General features: G+C 40.0%; 2 protein-coding genes across 3 annotated transcripts in view; both read left to right on the top strand.

Moving 5' to 3' along the window:
* Positions 1-7269, top strand: part of KPNA3 (karyopherin subunit alpha 3) — a 92772-nt gene extending 85503 nt beyond the window's left edge. The window contains exons 13-17 of the mRNA XM_046664520.1: positions 1605-1709; positions 1807-1878; positions 2033-2195; positions 4073-4167; positions 4709-7269. Coding sequence (XP_046520476.1) covers positions 1605-1709; positions 1807-1878; positions 2033-2195; positions 4073-4167; positions 4709-4807 — 534 coding nt within the window. The 3' untranslated portion in view covers positions 4808-7269. The remainder of the gene's footprint in view (positions 1-1604; positions 1710-1806; positions 1879-2032; positions 2196-4072; positions 4168-4708) is intronic.
* A 6249-nt stretch (positions 7270-13518) lies between these two features.
* EBPL (EBP like) overlaps positions 13519-21393 on the top strand; it is a 41137-nt gene continuing 33262 nt past the window's right edge. Inside the window, exon 1 of one of the 2 annotated variants that reach the window (XM_046663649.1) lies at positions 13519-13741. In XM_046663649.1, coding sequence (XP_046519605.1) covers positions 13574-13741 — 168 coding nt within the window. In that variant the 5' untranslated portion in view covers positions 13519-13573. The remainder of the gene's footprint in view (positions 13742-21393) is intronic. The other variant, XM_046663650.1, reaches the window with a different exon arrangement.

Genomic DNA, 21393 nt, shown 5'->3' with positions numbered 1-21393 from the left:
CCACATTTTGTTTATGCATTCATCTGTTGATGGACACTTGGATTGTTTCTCCCTTTTGGCTATTGCGAATAATGCTGCTATGAACATTGGCATACAAGTGTCTGTTTGAGTCCCTGCTTTCACTTCCTTTAGGTAAATATCTAGGAGGAGAGTTGCTAGGTTGTATGGTAATTATGTGTTTAACTTTTTGAGGAACCGCCAAACTATTTTCCATAGCGGCTGCACCATTTTACAATCCCACAAGCAATGTATGAGAGTTACAATTCCTTTTTTATTATTATTATTTTTATAGCTACCCTAGGAGGTGTGAAGTGGTATCTCAGGGTTTTGATTGGCATTTGGTTTAATGCAGTTTTATCTGCCTGAAATGCCACCATCGCCCAAATAAGCAGACTTGATCATTTCTTCTGTGTCATAGCTATATTTATATAGTTTACTATAAGTTGACAGTTGGATTCTTATAGAAAAGTATGTTGTCAAAAATCACATTTTATAGATAGATTTGTTCCAGTGAAGGGAAAGAAGCCAGAGTCTTTCAGACTCTCAGCCAGTTATTTTTACGGTAGAAATTTCAATAATATAGGTGGTTTTTACAGCTAAATGTATTCCATAATTGGAAACAGAGCTGAGAAGTGAGGAAGCCGGACAGAAGTGGGTGGAGAGAAGTTCCAGCCCGTGATGGGATTGCTCTGAGTGAAGGTATCATGGGGGAAGAAACAGGGTTCCTGTAGGTACCTGCCCAGCTTCAGCAGGCAGTTCGTTGCTTCGGAAGTTTTCGCCTTGAGCATTTGTGTTATTTGCATCTTGGGACCATCATGAGACCTTGGAGGTAGAGTTACCAGCTCAGTTTTTTTCCCCTCTCAACATTTTAGTTTTAAAATTTTCAAACCTTCAAGAAATTTGCAAGAATTGTATAGTGAACACCCATATAATCTAAACACTAATTGACCAATTGGTAACATCTTACCACAACTAGATGGCAAAATAAATTTACAGTTAACTCTTAACTGTGGAGGAGAAAGAAGATACACATTTGACACTAAAATTACAATAAACCTCTTTCTTTGTAACTTATAAATCCTTTAAGGTTACAATAAAATTTGTCTTACAGACTCATCCTAGATTAATTAGATATTTAACTTCTAATATATCTCGCAGATATTTTTACAATAAAGCAATTCCCCTTTCTTAGAAGTAGTTTTAACAAAGTATTAGGAAATTCAGTCTTTTATTTATTTCTGTCTTCGGTTTTTGAGGGGGAGCTCATGCACCAAAAATGTGAGCTCCATGAGTAAAGATTTGTCTGTTTTGTTTACTGCCATATTACCATTGTCTAAAATAGTGCTTGGCTTATAGTAGGCTTATATATTATTGAATGGATAAATGCTGGGTTAATGGGGCCCAAATATTATGGATAGAAGTTTCCTTGTAACTTGTTTAAAATGGGAGATTCTGTATGACTAATCACTTTTTAGATGCATTCCCCTTAATAAAACTCAGGTGATTTTGTTATTGTATATATAAACTACGTTAAAATAAAAATACAAATGCATTAAAGATAGAATTTTTCAAATAAAAGCACTCTTTATTTTGTTCAATTATAGGAAGCAGTGTGGTTCCTTTCCAACATAACAGCAGGCAACCAGCAACAAGTTCAAGCTGTCATAGATGCTGGATTAATTCCTATGATTATTCATCAGCTTGCTAAGGTCAGTTATATTAGGAGCTCATCGTGCCTGTTAGTATATTATAACCAAGACTTTTTGAATAAAGAATGTATGTTATCAATTCTTTTTTAACCTGCAGGGGGACTTTGGAACACAAAAAGAAGCTGCTTGGGCAATTAGCAACTTAACAATAAGCGGCAGGAAAGATCAGGTGAGTTTGGAAGAACCAACTTACTATTGTCAGTATTAGAAAGTATACTACTGTCTTATGTTGAGGAGTTGCACGTTGTTTATAAGCCCTATACTGTGTTCTTTTTGGGTAAATGATATGTAAATAAAAGTATTTCTTCTCTTTTGTTGTCTAGGTTGAGTACCTTGTACAGCAGAATGTAATACCACCGTTCTGTAATTTACTGTCAGTAAAAGACTCTCAAGTTGTTCAGGTGGTTCTAGATGGTCTGAAAAACATTCTGATAATGGCTGGTGATGAAGCAAGCACAATAGCTGAAATAATAGAAGAATGTGGAGGTAAGAGTGGGTTGATTGAAGAAAAATAGTTGAGCACTGGAACTCTGATACATTAGTTCCTTTAGAGACAACTAATTAGAAGGAAAACTGTTAGGAGACATTGTTGTTACATCATCAAAGAATGTTGCTGTTCTTTATTCGCTGTATTAGCGTTCTAAGAAGATTTTCTGGAAAACATTAGTCCATACTTTGGAAAAACTGCTTTGTGAAGGTCAGTCCATAACCTTCTAAGATTCACATTGCTTTTTAGAAAACACAAATATTCCTCTTGAAGTCACAGTGCATAAGAGCAAATTAAAAGCTCCGAGAACCACTACAGTAGAGAAACTGACAAGCTCTGTTTAATCCAGCATTTCTCAAACTCCTTTTCAGAGAAACACTTTTTTCACGTTGTACCTATTATCATGTGTTTCTGTGGACCTTACTTTGTGAAATACCATTCCATATTGTTGGAAAGTTTAATGATTTTGGAGTCATCTAGATACTTTGTTTCACTCCTATGATTGCCAGAACTGCATGCTAAAGTTATTACTACAAAAGTTACTTTGAAATTTTAATGAAAAAGAACTGTGATTTGAAATACTATATCATTATTTTCTCTGGTAATAATATATGAAGCATATATTTTAAAATTCTATTTTTAAAGGTGGTTGTTCAATATGTACTAAATTGCCCAAACCTTAAATTAATTTATCCTAATGTCGTGTTTTATTTTAAACATTTTGTTGACTAATTTGTATGATTATACTACCCAGTTTATTTTTTTAAGAGAAAACAGATGTGATGGCATCATAGACTATTCAGACTAGAGGTATTTTCTTAATAACAAGAAGAAATTATCCTAGAGATGTTAAGGAGGCTTCTCCATGGTCATAGAAGTAGTTAGTGATAAAAGCTTAAATTAAAATCCAGATCTTCGTATTATTAATTCACTGCTCATTCTGGTTTTAAGATGTTTGACTTTTTAAGACAATTTGAAATTAGCATTGTAGTCCGGTTTAAAACAACCCAGAAAGTTTAAGCTACAGAATTTTACTGTTCAGCTTCTATCAGTGTAGTTGCTTCTGTCTATGGGAGTAATACTTATAATTAGGACAGATATTTGCTTAGTACTTTATAATTTTATAAAGCACTTTACATTCATTATGTTTGACACCTACCTTCCCATTTTTCTGGTTTGTATATTACTATATAAAGAAAAAATGCAACTATTTCAAAATAACATAAATAGACATTTCAAGGAAGAATGTTTATTAAAAAGGATTTAAATTTATAGACTTGTACATCTGATGCATCAAGTAAATATATTGGGAATATAAATGAAGGCATTCTACAGTTACTGTTCTGAAAAATTATTTTCCAAAATTCATTGTGGCTATGGGACATAAGCACCCAATTCCAGTTTTATCTTCTATTTATATCAGTCATTAAGTTTCTGAAAACTTATTTTTACAGTTATATAAAAGTAATGACATTTGGAAAACAAAGAGAAAGATAAATATTACCGTATGAGAAAGTATGATTATACTAAAGCAGTCTAGGGAGATCTTGGTGCTAGTTCTGTCACTAACTTGCCACGTCACCTGAAGTAAATACCTTTACGTCTCTGTGCCATAGCTTCCTCACCTGCCACATGGAGTGTTTAGGTCTTTTTTAAACCACCTGCCTCAGGGACCAGGTACTTCAAGGGTGTCTAAAGAGGAAGAAATTAGTGAGATGCTGGTCCTCCAACCAGAGCAGCTCAGGTTTTTATCTGTTTTCCAGACAAACTATCATCTTCAGGGGGCCGTGGGAGGGTGTTCTAGTTCTTTTGATTAAAATGAGCACAGTTTTTATTAGTATCTGCTTAATTATTTTGATTATTTTATTTTTATCAGGTTTGGAGAAAATTGAAGTTTTACAGCAACACGAAAATGAAGACATATATAAATTAGCATTTGAAATCATAGATCAGTATTTCTCTGGTGATGATGTAAGTACACATTAAAGGGTGATGTACATTGAACCTTATACATAATGTAAGTTTAGTAAGAATTTTCCTTTTATCATTCATATGACTTAAATTTATGCTGTATTTCTATCAGATACTCTTGAGGTGTCATTTATCCAGATATTTTAAAAAATATAAATTAAAAAAAATTAATGGTTTTTCATCAATCAGTTTTGTTAGACACTATGTCTGAAACTTCATTATAAGATAAAATTGTAAAAACAGTTCCTTTTGTATTTGTAATGTGTTAAATGGGAAGAAATAGTAATTACAGAAATGATGTATGTTCCGACAGGTAAAATAAACTTACAGATACAGGAACTTAAGAGTAGGGCAGTTTTTAAAAGTGTGTTCAATTTTACATTGTTAAGTTTCTTAGTAACATTATTATTGATTTACTTAAATATTTTTAGGTGATTAAAGCATTCATACAAAATTCTCTCCTAAGAAGTAAATTGGCTCTGCTTACACCATAATGTATAGTGTCTTAAAATAATAAGGATTTTTTTCTTGCTATTTATAGATTGATGAAGATCCTAGCCTCATTCCTGAAGCAACACAAGGAGGTACTTACAATTTTGACCCAACAGCCAACCTTCAAACAAAAGAATTTAATTTTTAAGTTGAGTCGAGTGCAGCATCTTTCCCACATCCAATATGAAGCACCACCAGATGGCTACCAAATGACAAGAACAACGACAGCAACAACAAAAGGCTCCCAAACACACATGCCTCTTCGTTTTGATGCTTCTAAAGCAAGCCATGTCTCAGTCACTTTGCAGTTGCCAAAAGTCACTATCACATGGACTGTAAATGCATATGCATGATTTCCTAAACTGTTTCAGAATTCTCCTTAACAATCTCAACTCCCCTATTTTTCCCTGTTCCCTGGTGCCACACGCTGACAACTGCAATCTCCAGTTTAGAATATTCCATAGTGGTGGCATGTCAGCTGCCCACTTGATATTCCTTTGGAAAATGGTGCGCTGTGGATCAAGACACTTCGGTATGATGCATATACACGTTGGACGACTCTAAAGAGGTGCAGTCTGATCTGAGCCTCCATCATTGTCCTCCACAAACATATTTTCATATTCTTTATGTGGAAGAATAGATTTTAAAGTACAAGCCAAATGATTTTCATTGGTGGAACTGACACAAAAGAAGTAACTTAAAAAAAGAAACTTGGTTATTGATTAAACAGATAAGTTTAAAAAAAAAACTGTACTTCATCTCCCAGTAATTGATGTGTTTATTATCTGCCTCAGAAGCCAGGGTTGGAGGAAGAACTTTAGCTATGGATGGTAACGCTTTCGCCATTTTACCTAATTTTTGAGAACAGCAAGCCCTATTTGACCACTCACTTCAGCCTGTGTGTTCCTGCTGTTTTGAAGTAATCAAATGCTGTGCATGGTGTTTTACCTGAGCTGCAACCTGTTACGGACTTGAACTTCTGTTTAAGTTGAAAGCAAGAGTCCCTGCAAAACAAATAAAAAACAAGAAAACAAAGGTCTACAGTACCCATTGGTGATGTTAAAAAAAGAACTTCTTGCTTTCAGCTTTCAGGAGTTAATACTTTTCGTTTTAAATTGATAATTGGATATGGTTGATTTATATTGGGTTTAAACTGTGGAGCTTTCATGTTTACTGTAATTTAGTCTTAAAATATTTTTTACTTAGTAACAGTGCTTTTGATAATGTGGTTGGCAACAAACCAGCAACTATTTAGAAGTGTCATAAAACTTCATTCTTTTGAGTATTGGGAAAGTTAACTCAGATCCTACTCTAAAAGCATATTCACATATTAAAAGATTCGGACAAGGATCTGTGCAGAGGAATAATCTGCAGTTATTTAACATAAACCTGATTTGCAGTGATCTTTAAGTAATTCTGCAAAATCTGGTATTACTGTGTAAAGTCATTGCTTTTGGTAAATTGTCTGACCCAGTTACTAATGAAAGAATATGGATTTGAAAATGTTTAAACTGAATAATTTGTGCTGTCACAGAAATGGTTTGTTGCTATTGTTTACTGGGTATAATCTCCCAATGCATTGATGTGAAGGGATAGAAAATCTAAACTAATTTAGTTATCCGATGGGGGGGGGGGTGTATTTACTGTGATGAAGATGAGACAGATGCCATCAGAGCTTTGTGAATCAGCTGGGGTGTTTTCACTGATAAACAACACATAGCAGGTGTGCATTCATTACAAATATATGTATCTGCCAAGGTGGAGCCACTTTAAAGAGTGAGTTTTGTCTTGTATCTAAAGTGGATACAAGCGTATGTTTAAAATGCAAGATTTTTACTTGCTAGAGAATCTGTTTTAATATAGTGGTTTGGCCTCTGATTATTTATAGGTTTTATAAATTTTAGAATCAACTTCTCTTTAAGGTGGCTCAGATTTTTCAACTCTTGTGCACATAAAATTGAGTTGAAGTTCATTGTGCCTTTTTTTCTTTATCCAAATTTTGAGTTAAAGCTTCATATGGTAACTGCATCCTATTCAGATTCTAGTCTAAATTTTTGAAACTGTGTGGTGTTCACTAAAAGTAGGAATAACAAAGTCAAAGCTAATGAAGGTCACAAACTTCGGTGAAACCCTTAAAGTCCAAATCTTCTTGATATTGTGAATTGTACCCCTTCCAGTTTAGTTTCTTCTGGACTCTCCATACTTACTGACAGTTACCTTTTAAATTTTGCACACATTGAGATTAAATTGGGCCTCTACTGTGCCGATTCCTAATTCCTCTTGTGTTTTAAGTGCAAACTAACATAAGTGAACATTAGCATCAAGTAGTGCAGACGTATGTATGCATTTGCTTGATTCAGTTTGTTGTGACCTTATCAGTTTGGAATTGGAATTGCACCATTTCATAGATAAAGGAAACTAAGTATATTGCTGCACTTTTAAGTTTTCAAAACAGTGTTGAAAAATTGCATTGTTTTTATTTTTTTTAAACTCAGTTAAAAACGACTAAAACGTTCTTTCAAAAGAGGCATCTAAATGTGTTCCTAATTTTGTATATGGGCTTAGGTTTTGTAACCAATAAAAAAAGCTGCTATCAAATATGATAAAACATTGAAGAGCTTATTTCTAAAAGTATCTTAATTTCTAGTTTTGTCTTCTATATGGTTAAATTTAAATTTGGAGTTACTTTTCAAACATCAGTCACAGTAGAGAATCATGAATTACTCTTTCATTGTATTTTAATGTATCCATTCCACTGTAACAAACCAGGATGACCAATAACAATGCAAGATTTAAGAGTATTTTGTGACAAGTAAGAAGAACCAAAATCTATATTAATTTCCTATGTTGCCATAACAAAATGCCACAAACCAGGTGGCTGAAAACAGTATAAACTTACTGTTGCACAAGAGGCTGGAAGTCCGAGATCAGGGTGATGGCTCTCTCTGTAGGCTCTAGGGGAGGGTCCTTCCTTGTCTCTCCCTGGCTTCTGGTGGTGGCCAGCAGTCCCTGGCCTGTAGCTGCATCACTTCAGTCTCTGCCTTCATCATACACGGTGTTCTCTGTACGTATCTCAGGTTTAAATAGCATAACTTAGAGAAAGATCATTTGAGAAGATAGTGTAATTAGGACTTCAATGAAACAAAAATTCAAACTTTATTTAAGGTCTGTCTAACCCTTGAAAACAAGAACTATGGAATATAGCAATTGAAGTAAACCTGAAAGTTTTAACCTATTAGATAATAGTTGTGGCTCTAAATGTAATCTTGGAGCAATTAAAAGAACGAAAGAAAGGCTGAACTCTTGAGTTTACAAATATTTTCACTTTTGTATAATGCCACTTCAAATTATTTTTGAAAGAAGTTGGTGTATAAGTAAATAAATGTGATAGTACTCCTGTGTAATCTTTCCATAATTTCCTTCAGAAAGTTTGTTCTTTTCAGGGGATTAATTAATTATTGCAAGAAAAAATTCATGAATGTTAGTTTTCTTACAGTGGTGGTTATGGATTTTTTTAACCCTAGTTGAACTGGGGAATTTTAATTAAATCTATTTGGAGAAGGGGAGTATAATTTCTGTACATTAAGCTGTAAGTCTCAAGGCACATAACCTAAGGATTGCTCTGTGTAACCCACCAGTCATTTGTCTGAAGTTTAAAAGGAACTCTTCACATAAATGTTGTACTTTATTTGATAGCTGAAAAACAGTGGTAGAATGATTCTGAAAAAGTACTATAAATAGGCGGAGCTCTATCTTACACATCTATATGTCTGCAGATAGGGATCAGCACTCTAGCAAGAGAAAGTGTATAGGAAAAGAGATGTGAAATGCAACCAGTTCACATCCTTAATCTCTTTGTTTGCCCATGAAATTTCTCGACTAAAACTTCACCTAAATTAGGGTTTCCCAAACCCTGCAATATTCACATTTTAGACTGGATAGTTATTTGTTGTGGAGGACTGTCCTACACATTGTAGGATGTTTAGTAGCATCCTTAGGCTCTGCCCACTAGATGTGGGTAGCACCTCTCCACTCCCCAGTCATGACAACCAAAAATGTCTCCAGACATTGCCACATGTCCCCAGGGGGCCAAAATTGCCCTAGGTGTGAACCATTAGCCTAAATCAATGCCTGTAGAAAACTACACTCAATGAGAGAGCCTAAATCATGCCTTTTTGTGTATCAATAGTCCCGGGCTTTCCTCAGCTTCATAAGATAAAAAGAGGAGACAAAAAGGTGCCTTTTCTTCATTCTCAGTTTTGGGAGAAATGAGAGCTAGACCTAACGGCATTTCCCAGATCTGCCACCTGTGAGCTCCTGGTTGTAGTGAGCCCCATCTCTTGCAGAAGACTTAGGGTAGAAATGGGAATATGGAGTAACTAGTTATCCTCTTAAATTTATTTTGAGGCTAAAAAAGAAAGTGTGTGAAACAATCAGATGTTTTAGTGTCCCACAATCTCAACACTGCCCTGTAGCAGGGTTTTGCAAACATTTTTAGTTGAAGATCTGTGAGTCCTCTGAGAACGCTAGGGTTGGACCAAAAAATCACAGCATAGTTTGAAAGAAACTTCTTTGAAGCATTATGAGAGATTGGCCCCATCGGGGAGCTTACACATTTATTAAAAATGATTAAAAGCAGGGGAGCTCTGGCTGAGCTGTGCTATAAAGGATGTGTTCCCTGCGGGGAATTTCTTCTCCAACATCCCTCTTCCCTACCCTAACAGATCATGACCCACCTTTTTTTGAGTAATCCTCTTTTTTCAAGCTGTGGTACCCAAAAATAAATGGGGCCTTGTACTGTGTGAAGCCACAAGATAAACAAGACACATCTTCACAGGACAGCAGTTTTACTTGAGAGTACGTAAGAGTTTTACGGTAATACAAGGGTAAGTGTTAGAGAGTAAAGGACAGTTTTCAAGGATAAAATCAGGTTTTTGAGTCAGGCCACTTTATGAAACATTCCTGCAGGAGTAGGAGTCGGAAGAGTTTGAGAAGCAAATGATGAGGCCCTCACTCCAACTGAGCCTGTTCTCCTTTGTTGAATAGCTTTAGTTGTTACCAAGTCTTTTCTTAATATTGAACAAAAGACACTGCTCTAAATGACCATCAGTATAAGTTAACTCTTCTTGATTCAGAGTAGACTTTCTGTTAATCCCGGAGAGCAGAAGAGACAGATCCATTTTTATCAGCTCCCTTCCTCAAACTGAGCACTCCACGCATTTCAGCCGTCCTGACTATAAAGTCGTTCCTGGACCTGGGTCCTGGCAGCTTCATGCATCCCAAGGACCCCAAATGTGGAGTGTGGTGTGACTGCTTTCTGGGTACAGTGGAATGGGAACATGCCATTATCTGGACACACACTTCTATTACTGTGGAAGAGATTGTTTCATCTATTTTACCAGCTTCATCATAATTAGATTTATGATCAAGTAACAGCCTTAGCTCCCTTTGTCATCAGCTCTCTTTGACCCAGTAGTTAGGCATTGACACTTTCAAACCTAAACAGAAGACTTTATAAATGTCATATTATTGATTTAAGCACAATTTCCCTCATAATAAGAGTCTATTATCTATATGTATTCTTTTCATGTCTTCAGTCTTTTATAAATAAGAGTTTTGACTAACGCTCTAGAAACATTCAGTTATGTTTCTTGAGCACCCTACCCCATGCCAGGTACTGTGCTAGGGCGCAGGATACTTACATATGGGAATAAAAGTAACAGAAAAGTTACAACAAATGTTAGAAAAAAAGAGGTATAATTATAGAGGGAATTAGCCTAGTTAGGAAGGTCGTAATCAGGCTGGCAGTGAACCAGCCCCTGGTCTGGGCACTTTAGGAGCACCAGCTCACTCCTCAACTCTAAGAAGGTTCCGTCATCAGGCTAAGTTTCCCAACATCACACAGCTGATGGAGGTGAAGAAAAAACAGGCGTTAACTGGGCAGATTCACTGGAAAGGCTTTCTGGCAGAGGAAACTACGTACAAAGCCCATGTAGGAAGCACCATGGGGCATTCAAGGGAGTGAAAGAAAGCAAGTATAGCTAAAGCAAAGATGATAATGGGGAGAAGGATTTCTAGGGGCAGAGGAGGAGCTGAAGAGACAGGAGGGGCCAGATGCCACAGCCTGGTAAGTCATGTAAAGGATTTTAGTATTCTACAAGCAGTGGTAAAACATTGTCATCAGACAAGAGTGATGATAGAAGACTTGTGTCTAATAACAATCACTGGCTGGTAAGGGAAGGACAGGAAATGTACTTTGGCTTTAGCGATGTGTAGAGGTCACATTAGTGAGAGTGAAGCACTGAGGCAAGAGATGGTGAACAGCTTGGTCCATGAAATGGATGCAAACAAAAGATACTTGGCAGCTAAAACAGACGGGAGTTAGTGATGACTTGAATCTGGAGTTTGGGGAGAGGGAAGTATTGAGGATGAATTCTAGGTTTCTGGATTGTAGTAACTAGTGAATGGAAGTAACATGTAATAGGGAATGCTAGAAGAGACTCAGGCGTAGGGAGTAGAAGGTAATGAGTTCAGTTTGGGCTGTGTTGAGTTGAGAAATGCAGATGGCTGTCAAGTAGGACAGTTGGAAATACTGGTCTGAAGCTCAGAGAAAAGGGCCAGGCTAGAGATTTAAATCTTTTGCCTATTTTAGTGGCTATGAAAGCAGGATGAGACTGCCTGGGTCCAGCATTTGGAGTGAGACAGGGCTTAGGGCTGAGTGTTGTGGAGTTCCAACATTCGATTGGCGTATCATGAAGGATGACCTTGCAAAGGAAGCAGAAGGTATGGCTAGGGAGGTAGGAAGAAAACCCTGTATGTTTTCTCAGAAAACCAAAGGAAAAGAGACTTCAGTGTCCAGTGATGGTGTTGAGAGGTCAAGTGAGGTAAGGACAGGAAATGTCCTTCAGGTTAGTGATGCGGAGCTTTCACCTCAGTGACAGCTGTATCACTACCATAATGAGGGCGGAAACTAGAATAGGAAGGACTGAGAAGCAGGGGCAGAATATGAAGACAGTAAACCTGTCTTCAGTTTCTTAGGTTTTTATTTTGCTCTGAAGGGGAGAGGGGAAGGAGGGTAGTCACTAAAGGATTATGCAGGGAAATTGGTGGGGGAAATCCAGTTGAGAAAGACATTGAATATACAAGAGAAGAGTGAGCATCAATTTTCTGAGTTACAGGAGAGAATCCAAAGCATGGGTGAAAGGATTGGCCCTACTCACTCCTTTTGTCAGCACTTGTTTAATTAAACAACTAGTATATGCCAAACTCTGCCAGGCACACAGCAGCAAACCCGCCAGACATAACACCCAGCCTTGTGGAGCTTAGATTCTAGTGGCAAGAGGCTGGCAGTAACTGTAAATAAATAAGATCGTTTCATGTGGTGTTAACTGATATATAAAAAACGATACAGGGAGTAACTATGGAAGAAAGTTTTTGTACTTGTGTTCAGTGTTAGAAATCATTTTTTTAATTGTGATAAAATACACATAAAATTTACCATCTTAACTATTTTTAAGTATATAGTTAGTCATGTTAAGTATATTCACATTGTTGTGTAGCCACGCTCCAGAACTTTTTCATCTTGCAAAATTGATACTCTGTAGCCATTAAACTCCTTTTTCTGTCCTCCCCTTCAGCACCTGGCAACCACCATTTTATTTTCTGTCTCTAGAAATATGACTACTTTAGATACCTCGTATCAGTGGAATCAGTATTTGTCTTTTTGTGACTGGCTTACTTCATTTGGCATGCATGTCCTCAAGGTTCATCCATGTTGTAGCATGTGACAAGATCTCCTTACTTTCTATGGCTGAATAATATTCCATTGTATATATAGACCACATTTAAGATAATAATTTTTTAGCAACAATACCCTAGTGATACTTTAGTATAAGTATATATTTAAAAATTAATTCATTTTTTATCTGAAATTCAAATTTATCTGGGCATCTTGCATTTTATCCAGCTACCAAAATTGAAAACACAGGCTTAGTCAATAAGGGTTACAATCTTTTTTAACTGATTCCTTTCTCCAGTGCTAAGTCTCTAGGTAACAGAGGCTTAAAGAAGCTCCAGAGACTGGGGTGGGGGGAGGGGCGGGGTTAAAAGCAAATAAAAAGATTCTAGCAAAAGGAGAGAGAAAAGGTTGACGTGGTCGGGATAGAGTGCCACTATATTAAAGAAAAGCTATTGTTGCCTATTAAGACGTCAGAGTGCAGGGTCAAAAAGCAAAGGCCTTGAGGACACCCGTCATGGGTTCTGGCCTGAGACCAATCACTGAGAGTCCTTGGGCGAGTTACTCGACCTATCTGAGCCGGCTTTCACATTTGTAAAATAGGAAAACACAGCGCCCTGCTAGGGTTGTCGTGAAATTAGATAAGGTGGGTAAAAGCTTCTAGTGCCCAGCCAGCATGACTTATCGCTCCTCTCTCCCATACTTTTACTGCTTTTCTGGATTTTTAAGAAATAGGGTCAGAGTAAGCCACAAGGGCTTTAAAAAGCCTGCTGGTGGCTGAAAACACCCTTGGCCGTCACCTCTCCTGCAAGACTAGAAAGGACCTAGTTAGAAACTTTTGTCCTTAAAATTCTCCCCAGTCCATTGGCAAAATTTCTCCCATTTGCACTTCACGTTGTGGCTTAAGGTTTTGAACCGTGTTAAAAATCAAGCCTCATCAAAAGGTGTGGCCCTCTGATCGGTCCTTTGGGCTTGGTCTGGGAACATGTTTGCACAACCCGACTCCAGAAAACCCGGGGATTCAGCGGGCTGGCAGGAGGCGAGGCGGGAGCGGAAGCCGCTCCGGCCCCGCCCCCTCCCGCCAGGCCCCGCCTCCCCCTCCCCCGCTCCGCCGCGCTTTTTCTGGGCGGGCTCTCCTTTCCTGGCCCGAGAATTGGCAGCCAAGCCGGAGCCGGCTGCATGGACGCGGGCTGGGAGCCGGGGGCGGTGGGCGCCTCGCTGCTGCTGTGCGCCGCGCTGCTGGGGGCGGGCTGCGCGTTGGGCCTGCGCCTGGGCCGCGGGCGGGGGGCGGCGGACCGCGGGGCGCTCGCCTGGCTCTGCTACGACGCCCTGGTGCACTTCGCACTGGTAAGTGCAGTCGCCCCGGGCCCCCCAAACGCCGGCGGAGCCCGCCTCCCTCGGGATCCTTCCCTCCCGCTCCCCAGGGAGTTTCCTGGAAAGCACGGGGACGAGTTGGCCGCCCCATCCCCTACGGCGGGAAGCCCGCGGAGCCCGGGAGGTACCTGGAGGCCGTGGTACTCGAGGCCTTGTGGCCGGTTGCGGCACCTCTCGGAGTTCCCGACTCTCTAAAGAGAGCACAGCTTCCCCAGTGGTGCCAATTCCTCTAGCAAACAAAAAACAGAACCTCCTGAAAGTTGTTATTTCTGTACCGTGTTATGTTGGTGTGATTTTAAGCTACTCAAAGCCTTTGGCTTGCTTAACTTTGGAACCTGCACATAAATGTTGAACCGAAAATAATTGGGAGTGAGGTCGTTTCTGAGGGCTCCAGAGGAGCGGGCAGAGGTGATGCGGCCGCGCGGAGTCCGAAGACCGAGGGCCTGCTCCCAGACAGAAGAACCCGCGTGCCTTATCACCGTTATTGAGTAATTGCTGTGTGCAGACACACTACTGTGTTTAAAATTTCTGATCTTTACAGCATCCTATAAACTAGTTATTGTCCCTATTTTCCAAGGAGAAAACAGGCCCTGCGAAGTTAGGTGACTTGACAATGCCACACAGCAGACATGCTGGAGTTAATTTGTTGTGGCTTCTTTACATGGCGCCAAGCTTTAGGAAACTCGTCCCTAAAAGTTCAAGCCACTTTATAAATAGCCAGGAGGGTTGTATTTAAGGGAATTCTATTGAAATGCTCACCCCCCCCCCCACCCCGGCACACACATGCACTCACACTTTTTCTAAAAGTTTTTTAAACTATGACAAAATATCTTTTTTGTAACTTTGACCTCGCTTAAATCTAGACCAACCTGTGGCTCAGGTGAAGCTAAAGGCTATGGCATTGAGAAAGAAAAAGCAAAGTTCAGTCATCAGTCAGCTCTGTATGTTTTTATCACTTGTATATGTGCACACACCAGATGTTGCTGGAATGATGAAATTCCCTCTTTCCTAATAATTAACTTGTGGAGGTAAGAGACAGTGAATATTTCCCTCAACTGCTTTATTTATAGAATTGATTTTTAAGTTATCATTGAACAAGGTCTCTCAAAAAAACAGGCAGCAAAACAGGTCGCTAAGCCCACTTAAAGAAAAATGTATTATAATTTTAGACATACAGAAAAGGTATAAAAATACTAAAACATATACCCATATGTCCACCACCTAGTATAAAATTGTCTACTTTTCAAGCACAGACTCTTACAGGTTACACCACACGTGGCACCCTGATGGGTATCCCGATGTCTGGCATCTTTGCTCCGCTCTCCCCTCTTCCTGTTCTGAAGGAAATGTCCTCCACACCACCCGCCCTGTGCCATTTACCTGTGCCAGCTGTGAAATGTTCCACTGTCTGAATGCACCATACCTTAGTTCTTCAATTCTGATGTGCACATTTTTCCACATATTCAGACAATCAATGATGAACCACTGTGGACCATTTTATTGATATTTGATCTGAAATTGGGATGTATCTTACAGTTGATGATGAAATATGGTATTTAACCAGCCCATGTTAATGGGCATGTCTTTATTTTACTGTTTATACTTAATGCTTCAAGCAGCATCTTTGTATACGTATCTTAGAGATGGATGAGGAGGGTGCTCGAATGTGGTTATGTGGTTGAGGCCTGCAAGAAAAATGCAGACCCATATTATCTTTGGTTGGGAGTTTATTACAAGAATATCCAGAAATGTGACACGAGCTAAGATTGGAATGTAACGCCTCCGAGAGAACTAAAACCTCAACTCCCGTGTTCATACCAGAACCTGAGCTGCCCCTCCTTCCCCCTTTAAACTTGACCTCTCAAATGGGAGGAGGGGTTTGGATTTGTCGGTCACCATCAACGCAGAGCTCTCCTGTTGAACAGGGTTTCAAGCCAGGCATTCCCAGAGGGAGGTCAGCATCCTGATGTCCAACCTGAATGTAGTTACCTGGGCTGCAGTTCAGTTCAGTTGGTTATGGCTAGGATGAAGGAAGGGCAGGCTGACTTCCCGGCAGTGCACCCGGCGGGAGCCATGGCAACAGACATAAAGAAATCAGTGGTTTGACTCACCAGGCTCAAAGGTTGCTCTGGGTGGTCGTGCAGTGGTGCTTCGTGGATGTTCCCTCATCTGCCATCTAAGTGCAGCATTCTGGGCACGGCCAGAGCATGGAGGCAGAATGTTTGCCTCCATTTGGGAACCATCTTGAGGTCCATATTGACTAGAGCACAGAGTTCACCTTGGGAAGAAGTGAAGGGACAGGCTGGAGAGGGAGCTTGGATGACAAGACTTGGATTCTGCAGTAGGAAGCCGTTGAAGGATTTCAGGCAAGGAAGTAGCATGGCCAAAGCAGATCTTCGGAAAGATAAGTTGGTGGTGATGTGTGAAGTCAGAAACTGAAGGGTCTGAGATTTTACCCTTCTTACAAGTTAACAGGTTAGCTTGGTTGATCCCCAAACCCCACAGGGCAAGGCAGTGAAGGCCAGATAGTACCCGCACATGCCCTGGGGACGTTACAGGAGAGGAACCCCCAGTTAGGCTCCCATCTTCTATGGTGACCTGCTCATGCTTCTCTCTGGAGAGAGACCTTATCTTTACTCAGGAGTGTAAACAAATCTCTGGAGAGGAGGAGCCCAGGTCTTTATCTCCACTACCCTGGAACATCTCAGGAGGGAGAGGCTTCTATGTTTTACTCCCCTGAATGTCTCCTTATATAAATATTCTTAAATCGGTGTAAATGCCTGTGCTCAGAGACCCCAGACGTTGCAGGAGGATGAGGTATTCATGGAGAATTCTCTCCCAGTTTGGTGCAGGGTGGATTGGAAAGGATCGTAAAGGGGCAAGAAGATCAGCTAAAAGCACTTGCAGTGTTTTAGGAGTGAGCTGAAAAAGCTGAGCTAGGGTGGCATTGGAGGTTATAATGGGAGGAAAGCCAAGTATGAGAGGCTTTCCAGGGGAGAATGTACAGGTCAAAGTGACCGATTGTACATCCGGGGTGGAGATGATCTTGGGGTGTAGAAACTGGCTGACGCGGGTGATGGTGACAACGTTAACAAAGACAGGAAAGTGAGATTTTAGAGCTATGAATCTGGGGTTCTGGTGTGTAGTTGAGAGGAAATGGCGAGAAGGCAATCAAAAATGTAAGGCAAGTTGAAGAGACAGGGCAGACTAAAGAGAGTCGGAAGTTCTTTACTGCACTGGAGGAGACAGTGGGAAGCCCTGGGGACGAGTGATTTTTCTGAGCAAGAGAGAATAGAAAGGTGAAAACGCTGAGGAAGGAGAGCAGAATCTTTTAAAAATGTGTGTACTGAACAGTCAGGATGGGGAGAAAGTGGGCAAGACCAAGAACCAGGGTCGTGCTGGCTCCTGGGACCCCAGGGAGGGAAGTTTGAGATCACTGTAAAGTGCTGCAGCACCGTTGAAAAAGAAAAAGAAAAAGGTGAGGGCTGGGCGGGAGCCTCTGGGTCCAGCAATCGGAAGTCCTTGGTAGAGTGGTTTTGTCTGAATAGAGGCACCAGAAGCTGAAGGCAAGGGCGTAGCAGGTGGGGTAGAGAAGAAATGGAGGCAGCATGTGCAACACCGAGAGAGAGTTGGTAGTGGGAGGAAGGAGAGTGGAGGCAGGTAGCTCAAGAGACATGGCAGGGGCAGGCAGCGGACTCTGGGTTCTGTTTAAGGGGGGAAGGTCTGAGTGCATCTGTGAGCAGGAATGTGATGCAGGGAACAGAGAAGGTGCAGACACGTGTGCTGGGCAGCCCCTGCTGTCTGCTGCCGCGTGAATAGACGTCCGGCAGAGCTGCATCTGCTTGAATCTACCGCTGTCCTCTGATCAAGCCCCTCTGACTCGTCACTCCCACTTTTGACTCCCACTGTGACTCGTCACTGTGGAGCTCGGCTTAGGCTCATCCTTCAGGGTGAAACCTGGACGTCAGTTGTGTCTCCATTCATTCTACACGAACGCCCAGGGGTCGTCTTTCTTTAAGAAATCCTGAGGCCCCGTGGCTGCTTAAGTCCTTATTAATTTGGATATTGGGGGCATTACCCCTTTCCATTTAACGTCACCATGAGTTCCTCCCCTTCTGCTACAATGCTTTTCAGCCTCCCATCTTAGAACTTTCTAAAAATTTCTTCCTCCTACTACTTGCTTTATCATTAGGTCTGACGTTGCCTCTTAATTCACAGTCTGTTGCTGTCTCCTGTTTCCTCTTTCCTTTTTTGGTGGTGTTGTCTTCATCAGTTTTGCCCTAAGATAGATGTCCTGTTTGGTAAATGAATTCATCGTCCTCATGCTATTTGGCAGATGTGGTGAAGCACAGTTGGTTTAGGTGTATATTAATGGTAAAACTTTGTGCTCGTTAATTTTATGTGTCAACTTGACTGGGCCAGGGGATGCCCAGATATTTGGTCAAACATTATTCTGGGTGTTACGGTGAGGGCGTTTTTGGATGAGATTAAGACTTAAATTGGTAGACTGAGTAAAGCAGGTTGCCCTCCCTGGTGTGGGTGAGCCTCATCCTATCAGTAGAAGGTCTGAATAGAACGAAAAGGCTGGTCTTCCCTTGATTCTGTGAGAATCCCTTCCGCCTGACTACCTTCAAATAAGAACATTGGCTTTTTCCTCCCTTCAGTCCTGAACTGAGACAGTGGCTTTTCCTGCATCTCAAGCCTGCTGGCCTTTAGACTACAACCACACCATTGCTTCTTGTGGTTCTCAGGCCCCGGACTGGGGCTGGAACTACACCATCAGCTCATCTGGGTCTCCAGCTTGCTGATTCACCCTGCAGATCACGGGACTTGTCAGCCTCCATAATCACATAGCCAATTCCTTATGATAAATCTCCTGATAGGTGGGTATTTATAAATAGATATAGATGCATATATACACGTATATATCTCTATACATATATAGGCATAGATATGGATAAATATATAGATGTGTCTCCCATTGGTTCTGTTTCTCTGGAGAACTAACACAAGCTTAGAAATGGTGCCAAATTGAAAGCCCAAGGGAGGGCACCCATAATGACCCACTGTCTGTTTTTTAGGGTGTAGGTAGACAGCCCTTGTACTTCTGCAGACCAAAATTCAGTCTGTTTTCTAACCTCATGAACAAGACATGTCACCTGGCAATAGGGAGGGCTGTCTTTTTAGCCACATCTCAGAATGACACACTTTTCTGTTGTTCCTCATTTCCACAAATATTTGAGTGCCTACCTGGGTGCCAGATACGGTGCTAGACACAGACAAAATGGATGGCTCTTGTCCTCTCAGAGCTTATGGAATAGCAGAGAGTTTTTCTTTTATTGTTTCATATGGAGAATAATAATTACTAATGTTACACCCAGTGTCAAACCCGTATGAGAAATTTATGTGTAAGTGCTAGGAGAAGCTTAGTTTCTCCTAAAAAATTGGTTTGTCTATTTCTCTCTGATAACAAGAACAATATAAATGTTTCTCCCTTTTCACTTTGGCTGCTTGGAAGCTCAGAACCACATTAAGCTCTGTAATAACAACAAAAAATGGTCTGCATATATATGTTCTTATTGATCCCTGATCTGGATTCTTATTCATTTTTATATTTTTTAATAACTAATGTTTAAAAATTCTTATGTATATTTTACCATTTAGTTGACTGTTTTTGTTGTAGTTGACCTAAAATCTTTTGTATAAGGAAAAAGTATGTAAATACTTTAAAATTAAATTTTAATGCTACTAAAATTTATTTCCTTTGAAATGAAAAAGACATTCTAGGGAAATATCTTGTTTGTTTCCTTTGTAACACTAAACACAATGTGTAACTGTTTCCTTTGTCTTCCTGTGTCTCTGGTACCGGGCATGGTGCCCAGCTTGTAGGAGCTCTTCTGTATTTGTTAATATCGAATGAGAGGAAGAATGAGTCTATCCTTTTCATTTATAGTAGTATTAGTCATTTACATTTTAAGCCTCAAATTGCTCAGCTGTATAAAATGTCAGAGTTCTTTTTCTATGTCAGACAGTTTAAATTGTGTATTGCCATGATCATTTTAAAATGTGTAACATTTACATATCTAAAAGGAAGAAAAAGATAAAATTACCCGGAGGTAATTGTTGTTAGTATTCTTAAGAATAGTCTTCCAGAATTTGTATGAAAATATATATCCAGATAAATGTTTTTCAGAGTTCTTTTTACAAAAATGGGGTCACACTATTCATTCCTTGTTACTTTTTCTTTCATTCACTCTGTTCAGTGACCATCCGTATCAGTATCTATTGAACTACCACGTAATTTTAAATAATTGCAAAGGATTTCATTATACTTTGTATATAATTTATTTAACCAATCCCTAATTGTTGGTCTTACAGGCTCTTTCCATTGCTAGCAGTTATACAGAATGCTCTCTGTGCATTTTCATGCACTTGTCTATTTACCCAGCATGAATCCTGAAAGTAGAATTGCTGGCTCTAAGCGAAGCTAGTTTGTAAAGACTCCACAAAGATGGTACCCATTTGCATGGCCTTCTCACACCCATCCAGTGCCAGGTATCATTATCGTATCAGATACCTCATCAGACCCTTGATGATATGCTCTGCTCCAGCCACCACTACCACGACCAACTCCGACTTCATTAGGGCCCAAGCAGAGAGCACCCGCTCTCACCTCCTGCCCCAGGCCTCTTGGATGCCGCCCAGGTGTGAGATCCTTGGGACTCACTCAGCTCCCTCACACATGTCCACAGAATGAAGCTTTGAGAGTGGTATTTGGGAGCCATAGGATAAATTCTTCTTCCCTCCCCTCCAAACACGGACTCCCCAGAGAAGCAGTAGTTCATACAACCTCTGGAGTAACTGAAGATGGAGAGGTCAGTTAGCTTGTTACTGAGTAGTGCTACTAAATTACTAAACTCAGCAACCCAGCCTCACCTCCTCCTCCTCCTCCTCCTCCTCCTCCTCTGTCTGTTCCCCCTCCTGCCTCCCTGGGAAGCAGTCCCCATAAAAGTAGTAGAAATAGGATAACACTTTCTGGGGGACCCAGGCAAGATACCCTTTTTCTTATTCGTTGCATACTATTCCATCACATGGATATACCATAATTGAACCAACCATGCAACTTCAAGTTATTTCTAATTTTTTTTTCCTGCCACTAAAAACAAACAAAAAACTAAACATCCTTGAACAGATATCTTTACTTCTGTAGGAGAAATTTCAAAACTGAGATTCTGGGTCAAAAAGTATGTCTCAGGAGGTCTGTTTTCCTACCATAAGATGTGTCATGTGAAAAATAGCTCTTCTTTCTTTTATTTATCAAAATAAAAAAAAGGTAAATGTGTAAGGTGATGGATGTGTTAATTAACTCGATGATGGGAATCGTTTCACAATGTATACGTATATCAAATCATCACATTGTATGCTTTAAATATCTTACAATTTTTTGTCAATTATACCTTAGCAAAGCTGAAAAAAATAAAAATAAATTAAATTGGCAAGCTCCTATCCTGCCTAGGAGTGGGAAATTTGACCTCAGTTATTAGAGTCTTCTCTCTTTTTAGGGTCTCAGGAGAACCTGGGAGACTTACATGATTCCCAGAAAAAAGAGATATCTGTGCTTTGCT

This window comes from Equus quagga, chromosome 6 (assembly GCF_021613505.1).
Source record: "Equus quagga isolate Etosha38 chromosome 6, UCLA_HA_Equagga_1.0, whole genome shotgun sequence".
NCBI lineage: Eukaryota > Metazoa > Chordata > Mammalia > Perissodactyla > Equidae > Equus > Equus quagga.
Note: the sequence above shows the minus strand (reverse complement) of the source record. Positions and strands in the feature narration are given on the sequence as shown.